This window comes from Stegostoma tigrinum, chromosome 20 (assembly GCF_030684315.1).
Source record: "Stegostoma tigrinum isolate sSteTig4 chromosome 20, sSteTig4.hap1, whole genome shotgun sequence".
Lineage (NCBI taxonomy): Eukaryota > Metazoa > Chordata > Chondrichthyes > Orectolobiformes > Stegostomatidae > Stegostoma > Stegostoma tigrinum.
Genome location: NC_081373.1, coordinates 48,393,486 through 48,419,676, shown reverse-complemented (window position 1 = coordinate 48,419,676; position 26,191 = coordinate 48,393,486). Strand labels below are relative to the sequence as shown.

The following is a 26,191-nucleotide window of genomic DNA, read 5'->3' as shown; positions in this document are numbered from 1 at the left end:
TTTGAAACACAAACAGATCATGCACTGAATGGTCTATTTCTCCTATTTTGTACGTTCATACACCTTTGAAAGGCCTCTGAGAGGTCAAGTGCATGAATTAGTGACAAAGGAAAAGGTGCAAACTCAACATGGCACATATCATTACATTTCAGTAAGTTGTGACGTCAAGAGAACGCGACGTCACATAGTGATCTGAAAGTAGTATGATGCTTATCGTATGACCTGATGTGGCCACTAAAGCTTTCCGATGCTGAATTCAGATCCTGTGCACCACACCCATCCTGTGTTCAGCCACATCTTCCATTTGGATGGTTAGACTCTTCCTCCTGTTGACTGGAAAGAACACCATCTTTGTGACCCTTACCACCTCTGATATAACTCCCAGGCAGAGTCAGAAAACGAGGATGGCAATCTTCCTGCATCTTACTTCTGTGTTCCTGCTTTCATTATCTTCCAGGGAGCAGCTTTCTTTACAATCACTGTGACACTTGCTGTGCTCCCTTTAAAAAGAGAATCTTGGTTGATAGTTCAGGCCCAATGTTCGCTTGCTTTCTATCACACATTTGAGAGCGAGATGAGGAGGAATTTCTTCTCTCAAGGGGATGTAAATCTGTGGAATACTTTACAATAGAGGGTTGTTGAGGCTGGGTGATTAAGTTACATTAGAGGTTGAAATGGGCGTTTTTAATCAGAGAATTAAGGGTTACAGGGAAAAAGAAAAGTAAAGTTGAGGATTGGCAGCTCAGCCCTGATCTAATTGAACGTTGGAAGAGACTGGATGAACTAATGGCTTACTTCTGATTTTATTTAAAATTTGATTTTGATTTTGTTGCCACACATTATCAAGTATAAAAGTACTGGAGCACAGTGAAAAGTGGATAACGTTGCCACAGAAGGTACCGTCCTAGGTACAAGTATGTAGGTACAGAATGTTAAGAACGGACTAGATATAAGGAACAAAGTAAAAAGTAGTGATTATAGTATAGTCAGTTCTGATATAATGCGATAGTTCCATTCTTGTGTTATAAGAAAATCCCGCAATAACTGCTACATTTAAAGTGATGGAGATGGAATTATGCTATAGCCAAAACAAGCAGGGCAAGTTTGAGTTCTATAACTCTCCCGTCGCATTAAACTCAATTTGCATTGAAGAAACACGCGTTATATCAGAACAAACTGTATAGCGTAAACCAAATGAAACAAGGTTAAAAGTTACACATTGCAGACCTTCTTAGTTTTAAGTAGAAAAGAAAGAAAATAAATAATCTGCTCCTACACCTCATGGTCTCAACTCTGAATGGGATTCTGAAGTTATGGATGAGTTAAGCAGCTACAAAATACGCTATTGTCACAACTATTGGGACAGTTTACTTACAAATGTACTTAATCATCTTTTCTTCCTTGTTGTTGGAGAACATTTCAGGAACTTGCAAGTAATGTTAGAGTACATTTACAAAGGTCCATAAGTCCTTTCTCAAGGGTATGTCTGAATAGGCAACAAGTGTTGAATTGATCAGCAGCATCCACATCACAAGAAATATATATTTACATGAATTTTACAACTCAGGTAAAGGATTAACTTATACAGAGCTTTACTGTCGCAATGATTTCTCAGAATATTTATTCAACACTAATCACTTGATGTCCTGAGGGACAAATGGAGCCGGAGTGAATGAGAAGGTGACAATCCCATTGTTAGCAATGCCAAAAGCAATTAAGGAAATACCTTAATATCCAAAGTGTGGAAAGAAGTTTTTTTGTCAGATTCAAAATGCTTTCACTTTTGTGCTTCCCATCTTTCCTCCATGCAACCATTAGTGACAGCAAGTGCCTATTCCTCTTGTTCTGAAATTCCTTTCCTAAACTCAAAACTTTTCCAGGTGGCCTAGTTCATTTACTTAAATGTCTCCAGACTATTCAGGTTAAACATATTGCATTACAGTCATAGAGCCTTACAGCACAGGAACAGACCCTTTGATCCAACTCATCGCCAACCAGTCATCCCAATATGACCCAGTCCCATTTGCCAGCATTTAACCCATATCCTTCTAAGTCCTCCCTATTTATATACCCATCTAGATGTCGATTAAATGTTGTAATTGCACCAGCCTTTACCACTACTTCTGGCAGCTAGTTCCATACACGCCCCACCTTCTGCAAGAAAACATTACCCCTTTGGTCCTTTTTAGATCTTTCCCCTCTCATCTTAAACCTATGTCCTCTCTTGATGGTCATTAAACACTATGAAGCAGAATTAAATTATACCAGAATATTTGTGTTTATTTTTCAGTGGAGACTATAACGATTCTCTCTGAAACAATATGATTTGGAAATTTTCTTTCAAATGCACACATTTGATGCAACATATTTGGCATGAAAGAAGTTACATATAAATGTAAATTTCACCTCTATAGACAATTTGGCATGCCTGCATTCTGCATTATGCCTTTGGTTCAGCTAACGAATTCTGCAGATGAAAGTGTCAGTATTCTCACCTCTAGGTTAGACAATTGTGAATTCAAGTCCCATTACGGATTTGAACACTTAATCTTGGCTGACACTTCAGTGAAGTACTGAGGGACTGTCTGAAATACCTATTTTCAGATGAGTTATTGGATGTGAAAGATCCCAAGGCACTTTGAAGAAAAGTTGCCAATTCTCCTGATTTTCTGGATAACACACTTCCCATGACCAAATAAATCAAAACAGATTGACTGGTCACCATTAATTTGCTATTTATGGGACCTGGCTGAGTGGAATTTGTCAGTGACTTTTGTCTACATAACTGCCTATTTCAAAAGTAATGCAAGGATTGTAAATTACTTCAGAATGTCCTGAGGGTCTGATAAAATGCTATGCAAATGCAAGTTATATTCTGAATACAAACTGTCTTAGTGTCATGAAAAATGACAAGAATGACTTTAAAACTTGCTGTTTTAAACTACCATTCTTCACAGAATCCCTACAGTGTGGGAAGAGACCATTCGACCTATTGGGTCCACACAAGCCCTCTGATGGGTATCCCACCAGACCCAGCCTCCTATCCCATCCCCGTAACAGTGCATTTCCCATGTCTAACCCACACATCCCAAGTCACCACAGGGCATTTAGCATGGTCAAGCCACCTCTTTCGAACGTGCGAGGAAACTGGAGCACCTAGAGGAAACCCACGCAGACACAGGGAGAATGAGCAAACTCCACACAGATAGTCACTCCAGGATGGAATCAAACCTGGGTCCCTGGCGCTGTGAGGCAGCAGTGCTGACCACTGTGCCACCTGCTGCTGCTTTTGCCCAGTCTGATTTGTCTGTTGTGCCAAATTTACTACCTGTTGAGGGGGTTGAATGCAGGAAGTGGCTGATAGTGAGTAGCGATAGAGGTTCAAGCAAGAAGATGTTGGTATTTGTGATATTTGCCAGGATGAGTTACAATGATTCATAATTATGTAAAGAAAAGCTGTGGAATTAGTTTCTGTGGCATCCATGACATTTACACCTTGTACAAAGAATTGAATTATTACATGACTTACTGACATCAACCTTCTGTCCAAAATAACTCTGTTTTAAAAAGATTAAAATCTGTTTTTGTTTGCGTACTACTTGTCATTGCGGTACCTAGCATATTTCTGTACCGTCGGAGCAAGTCCAAAATTTGGGAAGTCGTAACTGTGTCAATTTCAATTATCTACTTGAGTGTCCCCTTTCATTATGGTGGATAATTGAAGTTCCTTTGTATTTGTGAAATTCAATAACTCATCTGGAATTGATGAAATGTGCAAAATCAAGTGACAGTTTTATTCCCTAACCATTGCTTGAGTTGTGTTGCCTTTGCTTTGGAATTATCTTATTATTAGGAGGATTGTCTGATTGGAGATGATAACAGAGAAGGGATTAACAATGGCGATCTGATGCTAGCAGTGGGGAAACAGATTGAATTTGTTGGTATCACTTGAGCAGGGAATGATTTGGTTGTTGACACTCCACCAGACTGGGTTTGGAGGTACAGTGGAATTTTCACCTCCATGGAGATGGCAAGAAGGAGAAATGACTTAGAGTTTGCTCTGGAGACAGTCTTCTCCCTCGTGCCACCTTTGCTGTTAAACAGTGGGTGAGAATGTCCATGCGGAAGTTTTATCATGCACCAGGTATTAATGCTCATAAACATTCAATTGATGGCCACTTCAGGGCCTCAACCTGCCACCTCCCCAGATCACCTGCCTCCTTGTTCAGCAAGAAAGACTAGAAACCACAATAAGCTCTTTGTCCAGTCTGGGTAATGACAGTTTTAGACAGTTGGGTAAAGACTCTTGCATCTATCTCCCCACGGCCCCCACGCCACAAGAGGAAAATTAAAAGAAACTAGCCTCTTGCCACTAGATGCCCTCCCAATCAGGCCTGAACCGACAGTCCTTTGGATCCTGAAGCTGCCAGCTTCTGAGCGGCCAACAGTTTTTGGCTCACCGATGGCGAGGTGCCCAACAAGGCACGATGCTCACCCGTATACTGCCTGTCCACTGTCATTGACAGGCCGTCTGGTGTGCTGCCTCACCAGTGGGAGCAGTGACTGTCTACCTAACATCCTCGGCCCACACTTAGAAAGAAATGGGAACACCTTGGCCTATATTTCAGGATGTGTGGAACAACTGACCCATTTAACAGAACAGACATGAGGATCTCAAATAAAACAAAGAACTGCAGATGCTGAAGATTTGAAAGAAAACTAGAAAGTGCTGGATTGTAGAATCCCTGCAGTGTATAAGGAGGCTATTCAGCCCATCAGGTCCAGATCAACCGTTTGGTGAGCATCCCACCCAGACCCACCCAGACCCTGTCTCTGTAACCCTGTATTTTTCATGGCTAACCGATCTATGTTACACAACCCTGGACAATAAGGCAATATAGCATGGCCAATCCACTTGATCTACACATCTTTGTACTGTGTGAGGAAACCGGAGCACCCGGTGAAAATTCACGTAGACACGGGGAGAATATGCAAACTTCACGCAGATAGTCACCCAAGGCTGGAATCGGGTCCTGGAAAGAGACACAGAATTAACCTTCCTAGTCCAGTGACCATCCTTCTATTTTCTCTCCACAGACCCTGCAAACATTTCCCCAGCAATTTCTGCTTTTATACCTATTTATCAAAGGTAGGACACAGGCAGGCAAGGATAAAATCAGTTAACTGGGGACATCAGGCAACTATATTCTAGCAGATGTCGTTTTTTTTGCTTCTTTAATAGCTTCAACATTAAGATATTTATGAAATGTTTTAGGAAAGATAAGACATACTGAATTCAAACACTAAAAAATCACTACATGTTAAAAAGCGCAGCAAAAGAAACAAAAACTTAATTAACCTAATCAGCTTTGAGAGTAATTAATGCAGCACCAAATATGAAGCACTTAATGAGGTGAGACATTAATCCTCAATTCTGGCTCTGTTTTAAGTGTGAAATGCAATGAGAAGGAAAGAATGCAACGATATTTGTACGCGTGTAATATTGTTTCTTCTTGTGTACTTCTTGGGATTGAGTAATTAACAATATTGGGGATCCAACATCACCTGTCAGGAAAGACTAAGAGGAGCAAGGAATTTGACCTTGCTGACATTATTTGAACTGCAAGATTGTTTAAGATTTTTTTGCTTATTTGATGCATAATATGCATTATACAACAATTCCACTTTGATTTTCTTATCACATTGTCTGTTATTATGGACAGCCTAACCAATTAGTTCAAGGATGAACAAAGATCATGAGGGGAAAGCATAGAAGAATTTATCAAGTATCGGATGCACGCTAAATTATAAATCTGTGTGGAGTTCGTTATTGTGTATTTATTTGTCACTTCGGTCTTTTAACTAGTTTAGATTGGATGCCAGTAAATTATTACTACCTGTACGTTTTTGATCATAATTCTGATGGTTTAAGCTATGTTTAGAACTCAGATTTCAAATTAGTTGAATCTTGCTACTATCAGCTTTATTTATCTTCCGATCAACAGCTTGTCATTTCGATAGACCATCATGACTTATCATCCCGTCACTAGCTTGTTAGTTCAATACACCATCTTGCTCTCACGCTGATATCTCTCTCCTAAGTCTGCTGAAATACTCCAACAAACTCCAACACAGCACCTCATTTTCCATATTTCACACTTTACAGTCTTCAGGACTCACTATTGAGTTCAACAACGTCAGAGCATGAAAATTGTCCTCCATTTTAATTAGGTGCCCCTTCCCCATGTCTTGTTTTCACAAGTTTTCTGAGTAAAGCAGATCTGTTTTCTGCTATTCACATCTACTATTAACATCTTTTTTTTGATATAGGTGACTACTCTACAACAGTTGGTTCCCCCTTTGTCTTTTCCTCTGGGCACCCTCACTTTCTGTTTAACTCACAACTCCTTCCCGTTTGTCAACAGCATAGAAGCAATCATTTTTCCAACTCATTCAGTTCTCAATAAGAATGTTTTGGACAAAAATGCAAATTCTGTTGCTCTCACCACAAATCCTGACAGGAGTGAAGGGGTTTTCAATTCTTTTTTAACAGTTCTCCAGCAACATGATGCCATAATGTGTCTTCCACATGCTTCTGAACTAGTTTTCCAGAATGCTACTGCAAAAATAATAGTTATAAAGCACACTGTCATATATACTGAACCCATTACATGCAAAGATGTACAGGTTAGGTGGATTGGTCATTCTAATTTGCCTGTAGCGTCCAAGGCTGCGCAGGCTAGGTGGATTATTCATGGGCAATCCAGGGTTACAGGGATAGGGTGGGGACCATATCCATGCCCCTCATGATTTTATAAACCTCAATAAGGTCACCCCTCAACCCCACAGGAAGATAGCCCCAGTCTATTCAGCCTCTCCCGTAACTCAAACCCTCCGATACGAGAAACATCCCTGCAAATTTTCTCTGCACCCTTTCAAGTTTAGCAACATCTTACCGACAGCAGGGAGACCCGAACTGAACACAGTCTTCCAAAAATGGCTGAACCATTGCCCTGTACAGTTGCAACATGACATCCCATCTTAACAGTTTGTTTATATATTTTTTTGAAAAGCATTGACAAAGTTCGTAGTATAAATTTGCAGTGATGGGCATGACAATTTTGCATGGCAAATCAGAATTTTTCAAAGAGATTTGTGCCAGTGGAATATCTCTTAAATAGCCTTGATTCTGAAATTTTCTCTTTATTTTATCATTAATAGCCTCCATCAAATATCCAGTCTATTGTTGTTGTGCTCGATTGCCTAAACTTACGAGTCGGAAGTGTCATCAAGCATGAGGTGCGAATTATAGTAAGGGATCGGAATGACAACTCTCCGTCTTTTCAACAGTCACGATACCATGTGGAAATCAATGAGGTTAGTGTGCCAATAAAGACAATTGATAACTAGCATGCAGCTTTGAAACATTACATCCTTGAAGTTAGTTTAAATATCCATGAAGTTAATATTTGTAGGAATTGGTACAAATGCCATTCTGAATGTTTAGATGTATTTGTGGTGCAAACTAGAACAAGCTGTTTAATATTCCTTTTAAAAAAGCATAACTACAAGACCAATGAATTGTCCCACGAAAATAAGTCATGAATAAATGTATGTATGATTGTAAATAAATGAACTCAGTCCTTGAAAATTATTGAAAATGCTTCAGCTGTGTCATAACATGTTATATAAGACCTTTAAACAAGCTGTAACATAAAGTACTGATATAGCAGAAAATGTGAACAATTGATGAATTGCTGAAGTTACTTTGGAAACAAATCATGAAGGATTCAAATTCTTTAAGTTATCATTTGCTCCTGAATTGAGACATGCTCCTAGTCTGTGTCTGTCCTGTTTTACTTAACGCACAATTGTTAAATGGCCCCTGTTTCATTATGACAGTAAATCTAGTGGAAAATAAATGGGGTCAGATTATCAGTGATCCATTCTGTGGACCCAAAGGTGAATGATTTGTGATTGAACATGCAGACAATAGATTGCAGAGTGAACATATAAAAAAAACAGAATACAGGAGCAAGAGAAGTTCTGTTAGCCCTTCAAACCTGCTTCACCATTCAGTTTGATGATGCAAGTTTATGTTAGTGGTTAGACACTTAGACTAATGATCCAGTGATATCAGTTCAAATTCCATCATTGTAGCTGTGAAATTTAAATTTAACTCAATTAAAATCTGAAAGATAAAGGTAATATCAATATTGATCAACAGGAAACTATCCTATTGTAAAAACCCAGCTGGTTTGCTGTCTCGTTTAGGGAAGGACTTGTGCCATTCTTACCTGCTTTGGCCTACACGTAACACCAGACTTATTGTAAAGTGGTTGACTATTAACTGCCCTCTGATCTAACATGCCTTCAATTGTATTTAAGAAAGTGGCTTACCATCACCATATTTTGAATGGAAATTGGATATTGATAATAAACACTGCACCAGGGATGCACACATTCCTTCAATGATACATATATATTTTAAAAAGTTGTTGGAATTTGCTCTGTGGTTCTTCTGATTGATAACTGCAGCTTCAGTAAGTACCTTATCTATCAACATAAATGGGTTTCTATTGAACTTGCATTGATGTTTCAGAGCATGCCCAAAGCAATTAACTTCAGTGATTCGGTTCCTGAAGGGCACAGTTGCATGTAGCTTAGCAGGCATAAGAGATGTGGTAATATCACAAAATGAAAGTTATCTAGCATGGTTTCTCTTGCTTGTTTGTTTCCGGGCAGTTCTGCAAAAATACTTTGAATGTCACCAGAGCTAATGTAGCTCTCTTGAGTGATTGGAAAAATGTCGGACCAAGTTGAACAGGAGAAATATGAAATTCCAGATTCCAAAGCTAGCCATGAACAAGAATTTACTAAACACCTCAACAGAGAAAAACATTGGAGACATTTTTCCAAACAAAAATTTTTGATTTAATTCTTATGTTCTGTATTACTAGTTTATTCATTTCATTTGTTTATTTTTCTAACTTTTTCCCCCTAAAACTTTGTACTTAAGAATCTGCACATTGGTACTTTTGTACATAAGATGGCGCCATAAGTGGCAACTTGTAAACTTTTCATTTGAGTACTAGTGACAAGAAAGCTAATTCTAATCCTAATTCTAATTCTAAAAAGTAGCATTTTGACAGCCTGACGGTTCAGATTGTGGTAGCTGTGAAGAAAATTTCCTTTCTTAGATAATAGACAATTATCAGATCTCATCACAAATGTTATTTTTATACCCAGATCAAGGATGGATTTTCCTTGTATCCTTTCGATTTAATGTCTGTACATTTTGCTTTCAAGTAATGAACTTTGAGCAAACTTGCTAAAACATGCTGTTGTGTCTGGTCATCATATTATACCCCTGCTTGGATCAAGCATCACTACAGCCAAGACTATAACAAATTGAGAACTACCACGATGGAAAGGTAGCAAAGAAACAACCGGAAAAAGTAACCTGGACTGAGGAAAAGGCTTGAGCTGTTATATTTCTAAAGAAAGCTTCACCATGCTGAGGAAACAAAATAAATGTCATCCTGGAAAATAGTGGAAATTTTAAGTCAGCTCGAAGCACTTGTGTTATAGTTACAAAAATCTAGGTTTTGACATGGGATAAGGTGTGCCAGCCAAGTATAAATACCTTTCCATGGAAAATTGACGACTAGGGCCTTCAAAAAATGGGAAAGTACAGGAAAAAGCAAAAGATAGACAACTTTCTGAAGGGGTGCTATCTCTGTCTCAATGCTGAAATTCGGCTTTGTTCCCATACAACATGACACTTTTAAAATATAGAAAAAAGTTATCTTCTATCTTGAAAATATTCAGTGAAATGGCCTCCACAGCCTTCTATTGCAAAATTTCACAGATTTACCACACTTTAAGTGAAGAAATCTTTACTCATCTTAGTTCTAAGGCAGAAGTCACATGACACCTGGTTATAGTCCAACAGGTTATTTGAAATCATGAACTTTTGAAGCACTGCACCTTCATCAGGTGATGTGATGAAGAAACAGAGCTCTGAACGCTTGGGATTTCAAATAAACCTCCTGGACTATAACCAGGTGTCATTTGACTTCTGCCTCTTACTACCTCAGTTCAACACTGGCACTTTCACATCTTAGTCCTCAGTAACCTACTTGTACCCTGAGACTATGTCCTGTGATTCTAAACCTTCCAACCAAGAAAAGTACCATCCTTGCATTGAGGCTGTCCAGCCCTGTTAGATTTTATATGTTTGAATCAGATCTCTTCTCATCTTTGTAAAGTCCAAACAGTGCAGGTCCACATTGTACAACCTTGCCATCCCTGGAATCAGCAGAGAGAACCTCCGATGCACTCCCTCTATGTCAAATATATTCTTGGGTAAGGAAACCAAAACCACATGCAATACTGCAGGTGTGGTCTCACCAAGACCCTGCGTAAGTCAGAACCATTTGCAATAATGGCCAATGTCCCTTTTGCTTTTCTCATTGCTTGCTGTACCTATTCTACTTGACAACTTTCATTGACTGGTAGACACATGATTCCCAGATCCCTTTGTGCATACACACTTCCAAAGATATCACCATTTAAACAATATTTTCTTTTGTTCCAATCAGACTATATAACTTTGTTTTAACCAAACAGTCTCTGCATGTGTACACACACTCACTCAACTTGTCTAAATCAGTTTGAAGCCTCCTTGTGCTGTCCTAACAAGTCACGATCCCACACAGTTTTGTGTTATCGGCAGAACTGGACATGTTGTATTTGGTTCCCTCATCCTGGACATTTATATATGCTGTGAAAAGCTGTGATACAAACACTGGTCCTTGTGGTTCTCCACTGTCACTGCTTGCCACTTAGCAACAGACCCATTTGTTCCCACTCTGTTTCCTGACTGCCAGCCAATTATGGATCCATGCCAAATATATTAACCCTATCATGTGAACAAAGAACAATACCGAACAGGAAGAGGCCCCTCAGCTCTGCAAGCCTGTGCTGACACATTTTGCCCTTCTGTATTAAAACTGTCTTCACTTACAGGATCCATATCCCTCTATTGCCTTCCTATTCATGTATTTGTCCAGGTGCTTCTTGAATGCTGCTAATGTGTCTGTTTCCACCACCAGCATGTTGCAGGTACTCACCACCCTTTGTATGAAAAATTTACCTTGCGCATCTGTTTCAAACTACCACCCACCCCCACTCCATGAACCTGTGTCCCCCAGTAATTGACCTCTGTACCGTGGAGGAAGCCTCATGCATTGCACTCTATCCATGCCATTCTCTATTTTATAATCTTCTATCAGGTTGCTCCTCAACCTTCTGCATTCGAGAGAAAAACTAAATCTATCCAACCTTTCTACATAGTTAAAATCCCCCATACCCAGGCAACATCCTGGTAAACTTTTTCTACACCTTAACTTTGCCTACTTCCCACTTGAGGGATTTTATCAAATGCATTAGTGAATCAAAGCACACCACATCCAAGAGTTCTCCATTATCAACGCTATAGTTACATTTTCAAAAGACTCCATTGGATTTGTTAAGTATGATTTATCTTTCATAAATCCTGGTTTTGTCTAATTCTGTTAATGCTTTTCAAATGTTCTGTTGTTGCACCTTTTGCAATAGTCTACACCATTTTCCCCAGTACTGATGCTCAACTAATTGGTTGCAGTTCTTTCTTTCTCTCTCCATGACCCTCAACATTTTTAATCAGTGGGGTGATAAACTCACTTCCTTTTTTAAAATTTTTTTTTCCTCTTGTCTCAATTTGTCAAATCTGTCATTGTTTTCTATAAGCACTTTAATTTTTCTGCAACCATTTCAATTCTGTACCCTTGTTAAAGCTGTACAAAAGCATAGTTTTTTGAGTAAATCAGTTTATCCTCTTATGATTAGCAGGTCAAAAGATCTACAAGTAGTGTGTTTCATAAAAGATTGCAGTCAAATTAAGTCTGCAATGTTACTTTGATAAGTGTTTGCTTTGTGACACAGATTTCGAGTGACAAAGATTTCCTTCAAGTAGTACAAAATAAAGACACCAGTAATCTTTTCATTCAAAAATGTACAGAGCTGTTTGCTATTCCCTAGCTTTATAAAGAAACTGAATAGTACATTACAGGAAGTTTAATGGCTCTATGGATTTTGTTTCTGTTTCTGTTCTAACCTTCTAAAAGCCACCCTCACCCACACCGTGAGCTTATCATTCCATCCTCCAGCACTGTCATGATTTTCTCAAATCTACTGTTTCTCTGCAATTCACCAAGAGATTAGACTTTAAAATTGCTTCATTGGATTGAAGTGTTTTGGGACATTAAGAGGTTATGAAATGGCACTACACGAACGTGAATATGTTCCTTCTTTTCCTCCTCTCTCCTGAATATATTCACCAACAAAGATAGTCAGTTATAAAAATACAGAAGTCTTATGGCGCCTTAACTAAGGGATTCAACTGATATAATTGTAATGGGCTAATTCAATTCTAGAAATTATTACAGCTAAGCCCAATGTTGTCCTCACCTGATCTTATCCCCCACCCTAAGTATTGTCTATCAAGTATCACAATTAGAACTAGATAGCTGGCTAATTTTCATTGCCTTTGACAAAGGGCATAGAAGCTTTTATGATAAGCGCAGCTGAGTGCAGCTAACTCAGTAAATGTGAGAAATTCCATCTAGGATTTTCTTATCTATATGACTCTCCATTGTACCCAGTAGTTCTTCCAAGTGCTGAGTGATTGTAACGGCAAAATATATGTAAAAACAAATGTTCTAAGTGTTCATATATTGGTGCAACATAATGTTCATTTTATAATCACTTTATTCAGATTGACAAAAGTAGTACTTGTTGCCACAAAATATATAGGGCCAGTTGGTGTTCAAATCCTTTCTAATTGTTGCAATTGTTTTTCAGTGGACTGGCACTCTTCAGTTTGACGTGGATGTAATCTTAAGTGGATGGTGAAGAGTTGAAGCAATTACTGTAAATGTTGGCTAACACTGATCAGTAACATTCTGTAATCAGGTATAAATATACAGAGACAGTAGTCTGCTCAGAATGACCCAGCAAAATTACACAATACACTTTAAACAGTATATTTCTCTATTAAATTAGAATTCAAATTTAATCGAGCTTCATTCTTTTCAGTTGAACTGATTTACTTTATTATCTTGAATTCCCATCTGTCAGCTTTTCCCTTGACTGTCCAGTGACTATCAGAATCAGGAAATATTTGTTTTTGAGAGGCTCTTTGTAGGTTTTCTTCTCAAATAATGAGAGTGATAAATGTTATTGTCTTATTTAACTTAGCATCGAATAGATTGAGTCGTGGTGTGTTCAAGCAATACCTAGGTTATTATATTATTAAGGAGCTGTTTACAGTTCAGCATGATTGGATCCTACAGTGACGAAATCATTATCATTCTCCCTTCCAAGTTTTTCAGTTACGTGTTATCTCATATCACCAGTCCGGTAGGTGTTATTAACATAGTATTTGACATCAATCCTTAAAACGCATATATTACAACAGGAATTATATATTATGAAACTCGCAAAGTGTCTTATTAAGCCCCACCCTGTTGTCATTTCATAAAAGATGAGTCAACATACTGTCCAACTCTCCCAGTCAAAACTATCAGCAGAGTATAAGAAGTAAATTTTTTGCGCAGTAGTCGGAGAAGGGCTAATGCTGAATGTTAGGAGGTTGTGGATTTGAAAAATTACTGCAGGATTGAATCACTGCTGAGTCAAACATATATAATACCAGAGCTCATTGGACGCTGATGGTGGGTCTTCCTCATTTGGACTGAGTCAGAGTTTTATGGAGCTGTAGAAATTGGATGAGAAGAAAACAAATAGAGTCTGGTTTTGAACAAATTCAAATTTGTGATTCAATTCCATAACAAAAATACGGAAATTGAAGATGCCTACCTGAAGTCTGAATAAAATGGCATTTGCTGATCTGAAGGAAACGACAATCAAACATAGGGACCAACCTAGCATGATGACAAAACTTCTGAATGAAAACAAGCCAACTCAACAACCTCATAGGGACCAACAGTTTAGAAATAAGGAGAACTTTGTAAGAAATGAAATACTGACAATTTTTTGAAGTATCTTTAGTTTGTTTTGAAGTACACACAACATTTAATGTTAAAGATACCTTAAGTTATGTTATTGAGTTAAAGAACAGTAAATGTGAACTAAGGTGGAAATATTATTGATGGAAACTGGAATGAGAGAAACTATTGTTGTGTATGCTGATGAATGAGAAGAGATATAGAAGCTTTAAGTCTAATCCCTGCCATCTAATGTAACCTGTCATTTGGGAGTGTGTTTTTGAGTCGTAAAATTGTATTCTCAGAATACAATCAAATGATGTGCTTGCCTGTCTTACAGTGAATAAGTACAAAACTTTTGTCTCAGCAAATTCTAAACATAATGTTCAGTTAGCGGTGCTGCAAAGATCTATATTAGTGATAAATTTTGAAGGTTTAGTAACCAGATAGACTACATGCAACAGTCACTCAGACTGAAACACCAAAGCTTCTTTCAAACAATAGCCCATGTTCCAGTTTGTTCAGCTTCTGGTTTCACATGGAAATTCTCTCTTCTCTACATCAAACTTGCTTTGTTCTATTCTGAGGCTAATTTTCTTCTTGACAGATGTTTGTTGGCGGCAGGAGGTGGGGGTGGACTTTCCAACGACCCAAAAAAGAGGTTGGAGTTGGGTGTGATTTCTTTTCCTTAAGGTGCCAACTGACTTCCCAGCTTCACACTTTGTTATCTTGACTTCCAGTATTAATGGAGTAGTGAGCACCCAACTCAATTGTGATATTTGCTGCCAAAAAGGTTTCCATTCATTTTAATCAGGTTTCCAGGAAGCTGGTGGGAGGGTTCTTTAAAATGTACAACTTGCAGGAAAGCCACCCATCTGAAATCCTACTATTCTCAAAACCTTCCCTAGCTGTTATGTGGACTTTGTGGGCTGGATTTTTCCTTTGAAGGTTGTAGTTTGGTTTGAATGCCTGTCACTGGTCTGCGATGAAGCATGACTTTCATTTTCAAAGTGTTTTAGCGAGACTAGAGAGGGGTTCTCTGCCCACTGAGTGGTTTGGGAAGCTGAGGAGAAGGGATGCCTCCAAAGAAGGCAAGTTAACAGGGAAATGGGCATATTCTGGCCAAAGTTGACTGTGTGCCTTAAAAAAAGGGCATTTTCATTTTTAGGATGGCAAAGACTAATAAAGACTTGGATTAGTTTAGGGACGCACTGCTAACTAAAACTTTAATACAGTTCGGTACATTTTAGTCAAAACTTATGCAAGTTTTGCAAAAAGGAAAATAATGTCTGTGCTTTCATCCCTATCACACAACGTTTGAGGTGATAAGCTTTGAAATCGTAGATCAGAAGATGAGATCTTAATGGGCAGTTTGATGACTTCAGTCTACTTAGGAGACTTGGGCAATTCAGGTACTTGCCACCACTGCCTCCCCACTCCTCACCCAAAATCTGGAAAACCAACAGAGTTGGGAATTGGGGTGTAAAATTGACGTGTAGGTGACCAACACCATTTCTTTTCCCCATCTATCCTGATGCAGAAAGGGAAGATCCAGCCCTTAGTCTCTGAAAATTTCTCACTGAGAAAGAAATGTGTCATTCTTTTGTTTTGTTCTGCATGAAAACAGTATTCAAGATGTTTATTTTAATACTCACTGACATGGATACTATGAAGAAGTGAAACCCCTAAAGCACACACATTGTTGATCATTAAGGGCTACAACTGGTAAAAAGGTTGTAAACTCTGGCTTGGTCCTTCCTACCCAGGATTTATTCCAATGGAGGTTAGAAGGTACAGATTCTGGCACAATACCATCATGTTTAATTAAATAGCCTCCCCATCTCCAGGTTCTGAACATTCTTCCTTCGATTAACAAAATGGAAACCAGCCAGTAACATTTCTTGTACTAAGGAACAGCATCAGAGCTACTGGCAAACTAAAGGCCATTAGTCTTGCCTCAATAGTCAAAAAGCTGTAATTAAGTACATAATGAAAGAGTATCTGTCAAGTTGTAAATGCTTAGTACAGTTTCTATCTAAAGTACTTCCTGGTTTTCTTGCTGTCGTCAGGTGACCGCAGACATGAGACACTGCATTTTTAGCTCCTTCATGGGATATGGACATCACTGCTAGTCCAGCATTTATTGCCCATCCCTAATTGCCAGGAGGGCAGTTAAGATTCAACCAGATTGTTGTGTGTCTGGAGTTACATGTAGGCCAGACCAGATATAGATTCCTGTTTCCTTCCCTAAAGGACATTAGTGAACCAGATGGCTTTTTACAACAATTGACAATGGATTCATGGTCATCATTTAGACTCTCCATTTCAGATTTTTTTCTAGTGAATTCAAATTCCACCATCTGCCATGATGGGATTTGAACCTGGGTCCCCAGAACATTCTGTGTCTCTAGATTTAGCAACAATACCACTGGGCCATTGCCCCTAAATGCAAAAATTAGGTAACATTGTACTGAATGAGCATGGAACAATAACTGATGGTCTTCATGACTTTGGAAGGTATGTTCCTGCTTGACCATTATTGGACATTTTATCAAATAAGGTGACATTTGAAACACTGGGAGTTTGGAAGATATTTTACACACAGTGGTGAGCATATTTGGGTTCTCTATGTTGCAAACAGTGGATGGAAGCATTGGTGAAGGTGCAAAAGAGATTTGCAGGTGTAATACTGGGCTTAATATAAAATTCTGGAAATGTTTGATAGGGTCAATAATAATACTTTATTCTTACTTCTAGGAGACACCAAATTAGAGCATATAAGGACAAGACAATACTACTAATTACATTTGGAATTTTGAGAAAAATCTTCTTCACCAGCAACGTGTTTAGAATGTGGAACAGACATGAGGATTTTTTTTCTCTCAGAGGATGGTGACCCTGTTGAATTCTTTGCCACAAATGACTGTTGAGACCGGGATGTCATTTACTTAAAGGCTGAGACAGACAACTGTAATCAGTAAAGGAATCAAGAAAAGGCAGTAAAATGGAATTGAGAACTATCAGATCAGCCAAGATCACACTGAATGACAGAACAGAGTTGTTGGGACAAATCTTATAGTTTTGCCTTTCTACCGCCCGGGGATAAATAGAAAGATGCAATACAGAAGTTCCTTAATATATGTGAAGGAGAATGAAGCACAAGGATGGGATTAAGTGAGATAGCTGAGGGTGAGCGAGGAGGAGGCTTATGCGAAGCATAAGTACAGATATAGTGTATTGAGATAACAAAGTGTGGAGCTGGATGAACACAGCAGGCCAAGCAACATCTCAGGAGCACAAAAGCTGACGTTTCGGGTCTCGACCCTTCATCAGCCCCCTCTCTGATGAAGGGTCTAGGCCCGAAACGTCAGCTTCTGTTCTCCTGAGATGCTGCTTGGCCTGCTGTGTTCATCCAGCTCCACACTTTGTTACCTTGGATTCTCCAACATCTGTAGTTCCCATTATCACTCATAGTATATTGAGTTGTTTGGCCTGTCTCTGTTCAGTAAAATTTCTGTGTTTCTATTGTGAGTAAGTTTGCCTTCAAAACTGACATTATAAATTCTCCTCTCGAGTATTAATTTAGCAAACTAATATCAGTGGGTATCAAAGATAATGTATTGGTATTGATTCAAAACAGGCTGAAATAAAAGTAGCCTTGTGCAGCTGCAGTAATAACTAGGTTAGCAAATTAAGTATTGAGCTGAGGATCTTCTCCCCGCAACTCACTTCCACTCCATCAGTTTATAATACACATATCATAAAATGGCATTCTCAATGTAAAGCTGGTCACATGATTTGGCTTCCCACCTATCATGATCTAGTGAGGGGTGATTTTATGTTGAGCCTTTGGTTTGCATAAGTAATGATATAGTCTATGATCAATGATTTAAATTTCTAAACTCTTAAAGTAATTCCATCTCAAATATTTGAAAATTAAATTGAGATCTGAAGTTAGTGCTATTGTTATTGCAACTTTCTCCATTCCTTGGAAATGTTTGTGGTATCATCCAGCATGTCCATAGGTCCTTCAGTCCAATCTGATCATAATCCCAAACTAAAGTAGTCCGACCTGCCTGCACTTGGCATATCCCTCCAATCCTTTTCCTATTCAAGAACTTATTCAAATGCCTTTTAAATGTTGTGACTGCACCTGCATTCACCGCTTCCTCTGGCAGTTCATTCCACAAATAGACCACTGTCTAAAAACGTTGCCCCTCATGTCCTTTTTAAATCTTTCTCCTCTCACCTTAAAAACATGCCCCCTCGTTTTGAACTCCCCTACTCTAAGGAAAAGACAGTTGTCATTCACCTTATCTTTGCCCCTCATGATTTTACAAACCTCAAAAATGTTACCCCTCAATCTCCCACACTCCAGTGGAAAAAGTCCTAGCCTTTCCAGTCTCTTTTTATACCACAAACCGTCCATTCCCAGCAACATCCTGGTAAATCTTTTCGGAACCCTCTCTAGTTTAATAATATCCTTACTCTAACAATGGTAGTAATGTCACTTTACTGGTAATTCAGAATATCAGGCTAATCATCTGGGGGCATGAATTCAATGGCATCTGTTGAAATTCAAACTAAATGAATAAGCATAGTCTCGGTGATGGTGAACACGAGACTACCATTGATCGGTAAAAACCCATTTGGTTCACTAAACACTCTTTAGGGAAGGAAATCTGATTTCCTTATATGGTCTGGCCTACATGTGACTCCAGGCAATGCAGTTGATTTTTAACAGCCTTTAACATGAGCCTAGCAAGCTCAAGGAAATTAGAATGGACGAGTGATGTGCCTTGCCAGTGATGTCAAGTCCCATAAAAGAATAAAATAATTAAATGTGCACAACTTCTCCAATCCACAAAGGCCTAGAAATTCCGCATGTGTTAGACCCTCTGTGGAAGATCCAAATATATCTCTCACTGGAGTAAATTTTCACAAACAAGAGACGGTGGATTGAAATGTTCAAAGGAGGTGGATTTGAAGCAAAATAAAACCTTTGTAAGCAAGATTAGGTTGAGAGCCCCTCGTAATTGGCTCTGTTACTGGTATCTCCTGTGTGGGTTTGAAAGCTAGTGAGAAACACCTTGGATCCTGTTGGAAAGGTATTTAGATTTTGCAAAGAGTGTCGGTATTCTTGCTCGGACAGCCATTTAACATATTTCTTGAGCTGTCAGCAGCCAAACAAGAGAACCAGATGAGTGCACACTGGCGTGTGCTTCTTTGGCGAAATTGACAAAGCAGCCTTTGATAAGTGAAACTGAAGAGCTCCAGCAATGTGGAGAGGCTGCTGCTTGCAGCAACTCCTCTCACAGGGAGTGCAATCATTGTTTGGCAGCTGAATGCCAACATCTTGAATGGCATTTTGCCCATCTGATGCTTGCACTGATCTTTCCTGCTGCTCCAGCTCTCTGTTGGTAGCAGATTATGTGGTTCTTGCTTGCAACTCGAGAAAATAAAGAGGAGCAATATCACCAACAAGAACTGTCTCTTCAAGAGCTTGATGCACAGCTGCAGTGGGCAAAGCCAGAAGTAAGACGATACCAGCTTGTAGACCAACAGATTTTTTTGAAATCACAAGCTTTTGGAGCGTTGTTCTCTCATCTCTTGGTGAAGGAGCAGTATTCCGAAAGCTTTTGATTTCAAATAAACCTGTTGGATTATAACCTGGTGTCAACTGACTTCTGACTTTGTCCTCAAGAGCAGGCAGCCTGAGGTCTCCCTGACAGTGGGCCAAGTGGAGGAGAGAGAGCACTTGTAGGGACTGAGAGCCCACCATGGCTAAGAAAGACTGTTGTACTTTGAAACTTTACTTATTTGTTTTTATACTAAAATAGACTAACGTTTAACTTTTAACTTTGTTTCTTTATTTTTCTGCTTTGTACCTAAGATTTTGTACCTAGCTACCTTTGCACAAAAGGTGGTACCAAGAATGGTGACATTGTGCACTTTTCACTGTACTTCTGTACTTCAGGACATGTGGCAATGACATCTAATCCTAATTGTAGGCTGCTGCTACAGGACAGGGGGTTGTCACATAGATCCAGTTTGAGGGAGGTGAGATCCCTAACAAAGGATGCACAGGTAGAGGATCACTTCTGTCAGCGCGCCTGAACATCGGTATCTCAAAAAGGCTGAGATATCCATGGCAGGTCTTCATTGGCATCTGCAGCCACCATGAAACAGAACAGTGGCTGGTTCTGGTGCAAATCTGAAACTTCATTCAATCTCAGTGTCACACAAGACAGTGTCCTGTTTTTTTTATTGGTTACAACATACTAAACTGAAAACACTGCCCCAGAGATAGAGCTTGCTTGACTACAATAAGGTAGTCAGTTCTCGCCATATAATTGCATTTCTCCAAACAGACCTTTTCCTACTCTATCTGTATCCAGCCGTTATTAAACAAAGTGGTCAAGCTCGACAAGTGGATAACAGTATTATCCCAGATAACAAAGTGTGGAGCTGGATGAACACAGCAGGCCAAGCAGCATCTTAGGAGCACAAAAGCTGACATTTCAGGCCTAGACCCTTGATTTTGTGCTCCTAAGATGCTGCTTGGCCTGCTGTGTTCATCCAGCTCCACACTTTGTTATCTTGGATCCTCCAGCATCTGCAGTTCCAATTATCTCTGAGACAATATTATCCCAACCGTGAGCATTTAATCCCAGCTCTCAAATGTGAACCAAGGATATGGTTCAGGTTGAAGTCCCCACGAAGAGGCACTTTCTGTAGTTTCCTTGCGAAGATTTTATGGAGCAAGTCCTTCACTTTAGCAACATATTCCTTTAAAGTAAAAATCTTAAATGCGGTTTAACTGAACAATGCAAACTTTTTGAATCAGAAGACTGATCACCCCCACAAAGCTAATGTGATTTCCCCCCTGTAAAAGTAGGATTGAAATGTACCCAGCATGGTGAATATTTACTGCAGTTTAAGATTGAGAGTAGAACTGTTCAGCTTTGAAGCCTTCAACCAAAAAATAATCAAACAACAAATTTTGCAGTTATGTAACAATATTATTTTTAATGAAAACATGCCTGTGTCGAGAAAGACAATGAAAAATTGTAATTGTAATCAGAATGAGTCAAGATGCATAGTTCAGGCAAAAGATGTTGTGTCTCTCCTTTGAAATTACATTCAATGCTTTTAGATCTAAAATGTGGTTTGTTTAAAAAACACAAAAAAACTGATGTTATCACATCTGACAATTTTTGGCATTGCAATATAATTAAGGTCTCTGGCATGAAATCTTTTCTTGCCCTGCATTAATGTATAAAAATTCAACTTCCGTGATGTGATAAAGCAATGCCAGCCTTGAAAACAGAAAATTAACAAGTCAGACAAAAGGACTGCAGTAACACAAATTGTACTTACATAGCAACAGACAACATCTAAAACTTACTGTAAACCTCAGTTATTTCTGGGCACTAATTAACATATGCATCATTTATTACAACTATTTTCATAAGCTGTTCACTATCCCTCAGAGTGTTCATACTGACTGATGTTTGTCGGTCAAACATGCACCTGGATTGTGCTTTGATGCATTGCTGAAGAAGTACGGCACTGCTAGAGGTGCCACATTCCAGACAAGGTGTTTGAGACAAGACAGCGTGGAACTGGAGGAACATGGCAGGTCAGGCAGCATCAGAGAAGCAGGAAAGTTAATGTTTCAGGTCAGGACCCTTCTTCAGAAATGGGGTGGGGAAGGGAGCTGGGAAATAGGTAGAGAGAGGAGGGGTGTGACGGGGGAAGGTAGGTGGGAGCGTGATAAGTGAGTGCAGGTAATCAGTGGTGAGGATTGGTCAGTGGGATGGTACAGGTGGATAGGTGGGAGAAAAGATGGACAGGTTGTGTCAGGTCAAGGAGGCAAAAGGGAGGATGGGTGAAGCTGAGAAAGGGTGATTGGGGTGTTGATAGGTAGGATGCATGTAGGAGGTAAATGGGGATTGGTCAGTGGGAAGTGTCAGGCAGATAGGTGGGGAAGATGATGAACAGGTAGTGTTTGGTCAAGGAGGCGGGGATGAGAGGGACGATTGGACATGGGATGAGGCTGGGGGTGAGGAGATTTTAAAACTGGTGAATTCTATGTATAGGGCTGTAGGCTCCCAAGGCGGAATATGAGGTTTACGTGTGGCATCATTGTGACACTGGAGGACGCCCAGGATGGGCATGTCACCCAGGCAGTGGGAGGGGGAGTTAAAATAGTTGTCGACCAGAAGTTGCAGTCATTTGTCGCATACAGAGTGCTGATGCTCTACGAAATGATCTCCGAGTCTACGCTTGGTCTCAATGATGTAGGGGAGGCCACATAGGGTGCAGCGGATGGCGAAGATCAAGTTGACCTCTATCTAATTTGGAAAGTTTGTTTTCTGTCTTTAATGAAGGTGAGGGGGGAGGTGTGGGGGCAGATGTAGCACTTTCTGTGGTTACAGGGAAAGGTGCTGGGGGCGGTGGGGTTAGTGGACAGTGTGGATCAGACATGGGATTTGCAGGGTGAGTGGTCCTTCCGAAAGGCAGATGGAGGTGGGAGGGGAAGTATAACTTTGGTTGTGGAGTTGGATTGTAGGTGGTGGAAGTGGGGATGAATGATATGCTGGATGTGGAGGTTGGTGGGGTGACGTGAGGATAAGGGGATTCTGTCTTTATTTTTGTTGGGGGAGGGGATTTGAGGGCAGAAGAATAAGAAAAGCAAGAGATGCGGTTGAGAGCTTTTTTGATCACTAGAGGGGCAAATTTGTGGTCCTTGAAATAAGAGGACATCTAGAATGTCTGAAAGTGGAACACTCCAATTTGGGAGCAGATGCGATGGACGTTGAGATATTGGGAGTAAGGGATCTCAGTCTTGCAGGAAGATGGGTGAGAAGAGGTGTAGCTGTGGGAGTCGCTGGGCTTGAAATAGTTGTCAGTGTTGAGGCGGTTACTAGAGATTGAGATGGAGAGATCCAGAAAGGGGAGGGAGGTATCAGAGTTGGTCCAGGTGAATTTGGAGCTGGGTGAAAGGTGTTAATAAAGTTGATGACCTGTTGAAGCTCCTTGCGGGAGAATAACGGCTCACCAATGCAGTCATCAATGCAGCGGAGGAAGAGGTGGGGCATAGTGCCATGTAACAGCAGAAAAGGGTCTGTTCCACATATCCTACGAAGGGGCAGACATAGCTCAGACTCATGTGCTTGCCCATGGCCACCCCCTTCATTTGTGGGAAGTAAGAGAAGTTAAAGGAGGAGTTGTTCAGGGTAAGGACAAGTTCTGTTAAGTGAATGAGGGTGTTGGCAGAGGGGGACTGGCTGGGCTGAGGGAGAGGAAGAAGGAGAGGACTTTTAATTCATCCACATGGGGGATGGAAGTGTACATGGATTGGGTGTCTATAGTGAAGATGGGGTGTTGGGTGGTGGAGAGCACAGGAAAATGGATGTCTTGGAGGAGATGGAAGGCATGAGTGGTGTCCTGGATTTGATAGGGAGTTCCTGCACCATGGGGGAAAATACAGAGTCAAGGTAAGCAGAGATAAGTTCAGTGGGGAAGGAGCAGGCAGAGAAAATTGGTCAGCTGGGGCAGTTGGGTTTATGGATTTTGGGAAGGAGTTAGAAACAGGTGTTGCAGGTTTGGGGAACAATGAGATTGGAGGCTGTGGGAAGGAAGTCAACTGAATTGATGAGGTTATGAATGGTTTGAGGGATGATGTTTTAGTGGTCAGGGATGAGGTCATAATCGAGGAGGCAGTAGGAGGAAGTGCCAGAGAAGTGTCAGGCGCCTGGCCTCAGTAATGTAGAGGTCAGAATGCCATACCACTACTGCACCCCACCACCCCCCCCGCCCCCCCATCCCATCCACGGCTTTTATGACAAGGTTAAGGTTAGTGCAGAGGGAGCAGAGGCCTGCACGTTCTGTGGGGGAGAGGGAGGGAGGGAGGGAGTGAGTGAGAGGGGTGGAGAGATTAAGGCGATTGATGTTGCGATCGCAATTGGAAATGAAGAGGTCGAGGGAGATTTCTTGCTATCTCCTGGACAAGGTATCTGCCATTTTGGGATGTACTTACTGGATTCCATCAGATATTTTGAACAGAGCGAGGGGCCTGTACTCTCTGGTTTATATTTACTTCTCAACCAAAAGATATTGCTTGGTTGTGTATGTCCTACCTGTTGTGAGATTCTCTGTTAAAATTGATCGCTGTGTTAGTCATACAATGCATATTGACCATATTCTTAATTGTGAGTGAAAAGATTTAGAACTTTCCTGAGATTGGGAAAACTGTTAAACAGACACAAGCTTTATCCAACTTCATAGTACAACAGTGGGTTTCCCTTCATTAGTCATAAGTTACCAGCTCCTTGTTTGAAGCATTTGCTGATTATTGTAACTTGAGCTGGTGTGTATGCTGTGTTGAGCCTTTCCATGATTTGCCATTTAAATGCATTGCAGACAGTATTTGAAGCCTCTCACTTTCTCCCTTGAATGTACTCAGAATATTCATTTAAAGCTTGCCTTGCATCAGAGGTCATACTTGTCATATAACAGGACTGTAAGTATTCAGGAAGCAGATTCTTTTAAGTGTTTTTTTGTTAATTGAACCTATTTTTCTAATCAACCTGTTCAGCGATGTTATTCTGTATGTCTGGAACAGCTAGGATTTGAACCTGTGCCTTCTGGTCTGGAGGAAGGACACCACCATCGTACTACAAGAGAGCTCCTTCTTTTAGTTGTTCATCAGTTGTGTTTAATCAGTTGAGAGACATTGTGTTTAATCAGTTCATCAGGTGGGAGGCATTGATTGAGGTTTCACTTGAGCAGATACTAAGGGCTCTTGTGGTAGCGTCCCTATCTCTGAATTAGGAGGTCTGAATTCAGATTGTTCCTGGTCTAATAGTATATAATACCATCTCTGAACTGTCTAATCATAAAGTACTTGGGGTACTTTTGTCAAGCAATGGTAGCATCCCTACCTCTTGAGATTTGGATTTATGTTCCACCTGTTTCGGAGGTATGTAATGAACAAGTTGATCAGACAGTATTTGTGAGCAGATAGCAGGGCTCTTGAGGCACAGAGGTAGTGTCCTTAACTCTGGGTCAGAAAACCTGGTAAAGTTCCACCTGCTCTAGAGGTGCATGATAACATTTCTGAACAGATTAATTAAAAATATTCTTAAGCCGATAAAACGTGACACTGAAGTTGGGTGGTAGCTGAGTGAGGAAATGTGTGCATGTCATGAGAGGATCTCAGAAACTAGGAAGATTGTTGAGTTATAAAGTTTCACTCTGTAAATAAATGTAAAGACAGCAAAAGAAGAAATCCATATCCTTCAAGACATGGCTTTAAGAATTTAGGGATGGGAGTAGCACCTACTCCTAGCACCTACTCCACCTTTCAATGAGACCATGGCTGATCTGTGGACTAAATCTGTATACCTGCCTCCGGTTCATATCCCTTTAGTACTTTTGCTTAACAAAAATGTATCTATCTCAGATTTAAAATAAATCCTGCATTCACAACCATTTGTGGAAGACAGTTCCAAACATCCCATTACCCTCTTTGTGTCAAAGTGCTTCCTAATGTCTCTCTTGAATGGTTTGGCCCTACTTCTCAGAGTGCACCCCCTTGTTCTACAATCCCCAACCAGTGGAATAGACCATCTTTATTTGCCCTGTCTTTTCCTGTTAGCATCCTAAAGACTTTGATCAGATCATCCCTTAACTTTCTAGTTTCTAGAGAAAGCAGGCCTAATCTCCTCATAGCTTTGTCGCTGAAGTCCAGGTATCATTTCTGGAGTACAACAAACATTTGCTGTGCTGCCACCTTTCAAAGAGTACAGGCAGTTATTAATATATTGGTGGTTAATGTCTTAGTAAATGCGCAATATGCTACATAAATGAAGGAATTTTTACTGTAAACAGCCTGTTCAAACACGTTTGTCAACATATGAATGCAGGTATTCCAGAAGTTTGTGTATCTTTGTTTGAAGCAAAATAGCTGTACTAATATTATTCAAATAAAGAGGGTTGCAAGATTGTCCTGGACAATTTGCTCCACAAATATGCAACAGAACAGCACAGGTACATTAAGACTAACGCCAGTTTAATATCTATCATCAGTGTGCATCTGGGATCCTAATGCAGCAGTATTACTTCCAGAATAT

General features: G+C 40.0%; 1 protein-coding gene across 1 annotated transcript in view; it reads left to right on the top strand.

The window, feature by feature from the left end:
• Nucleotides 1–26,191, top strand: part of pcdh15b (protocadherin-related 15b) — a 799,002-nt gene that overhangs the window by 275,272 nt on the left and 497,539 nt on the right. The window contains exon 7 of the mRNA XM_059653150.1: nucleotides 7,222–7,377. Coding sequence (XP_059509133.1) covers nucleotides 7,222–7,377 — 156 coding nt within the window. The remainder of the gene's footprint in view (nucleotides 1–7,221; nucleotides 7,378–26,191) is intronic.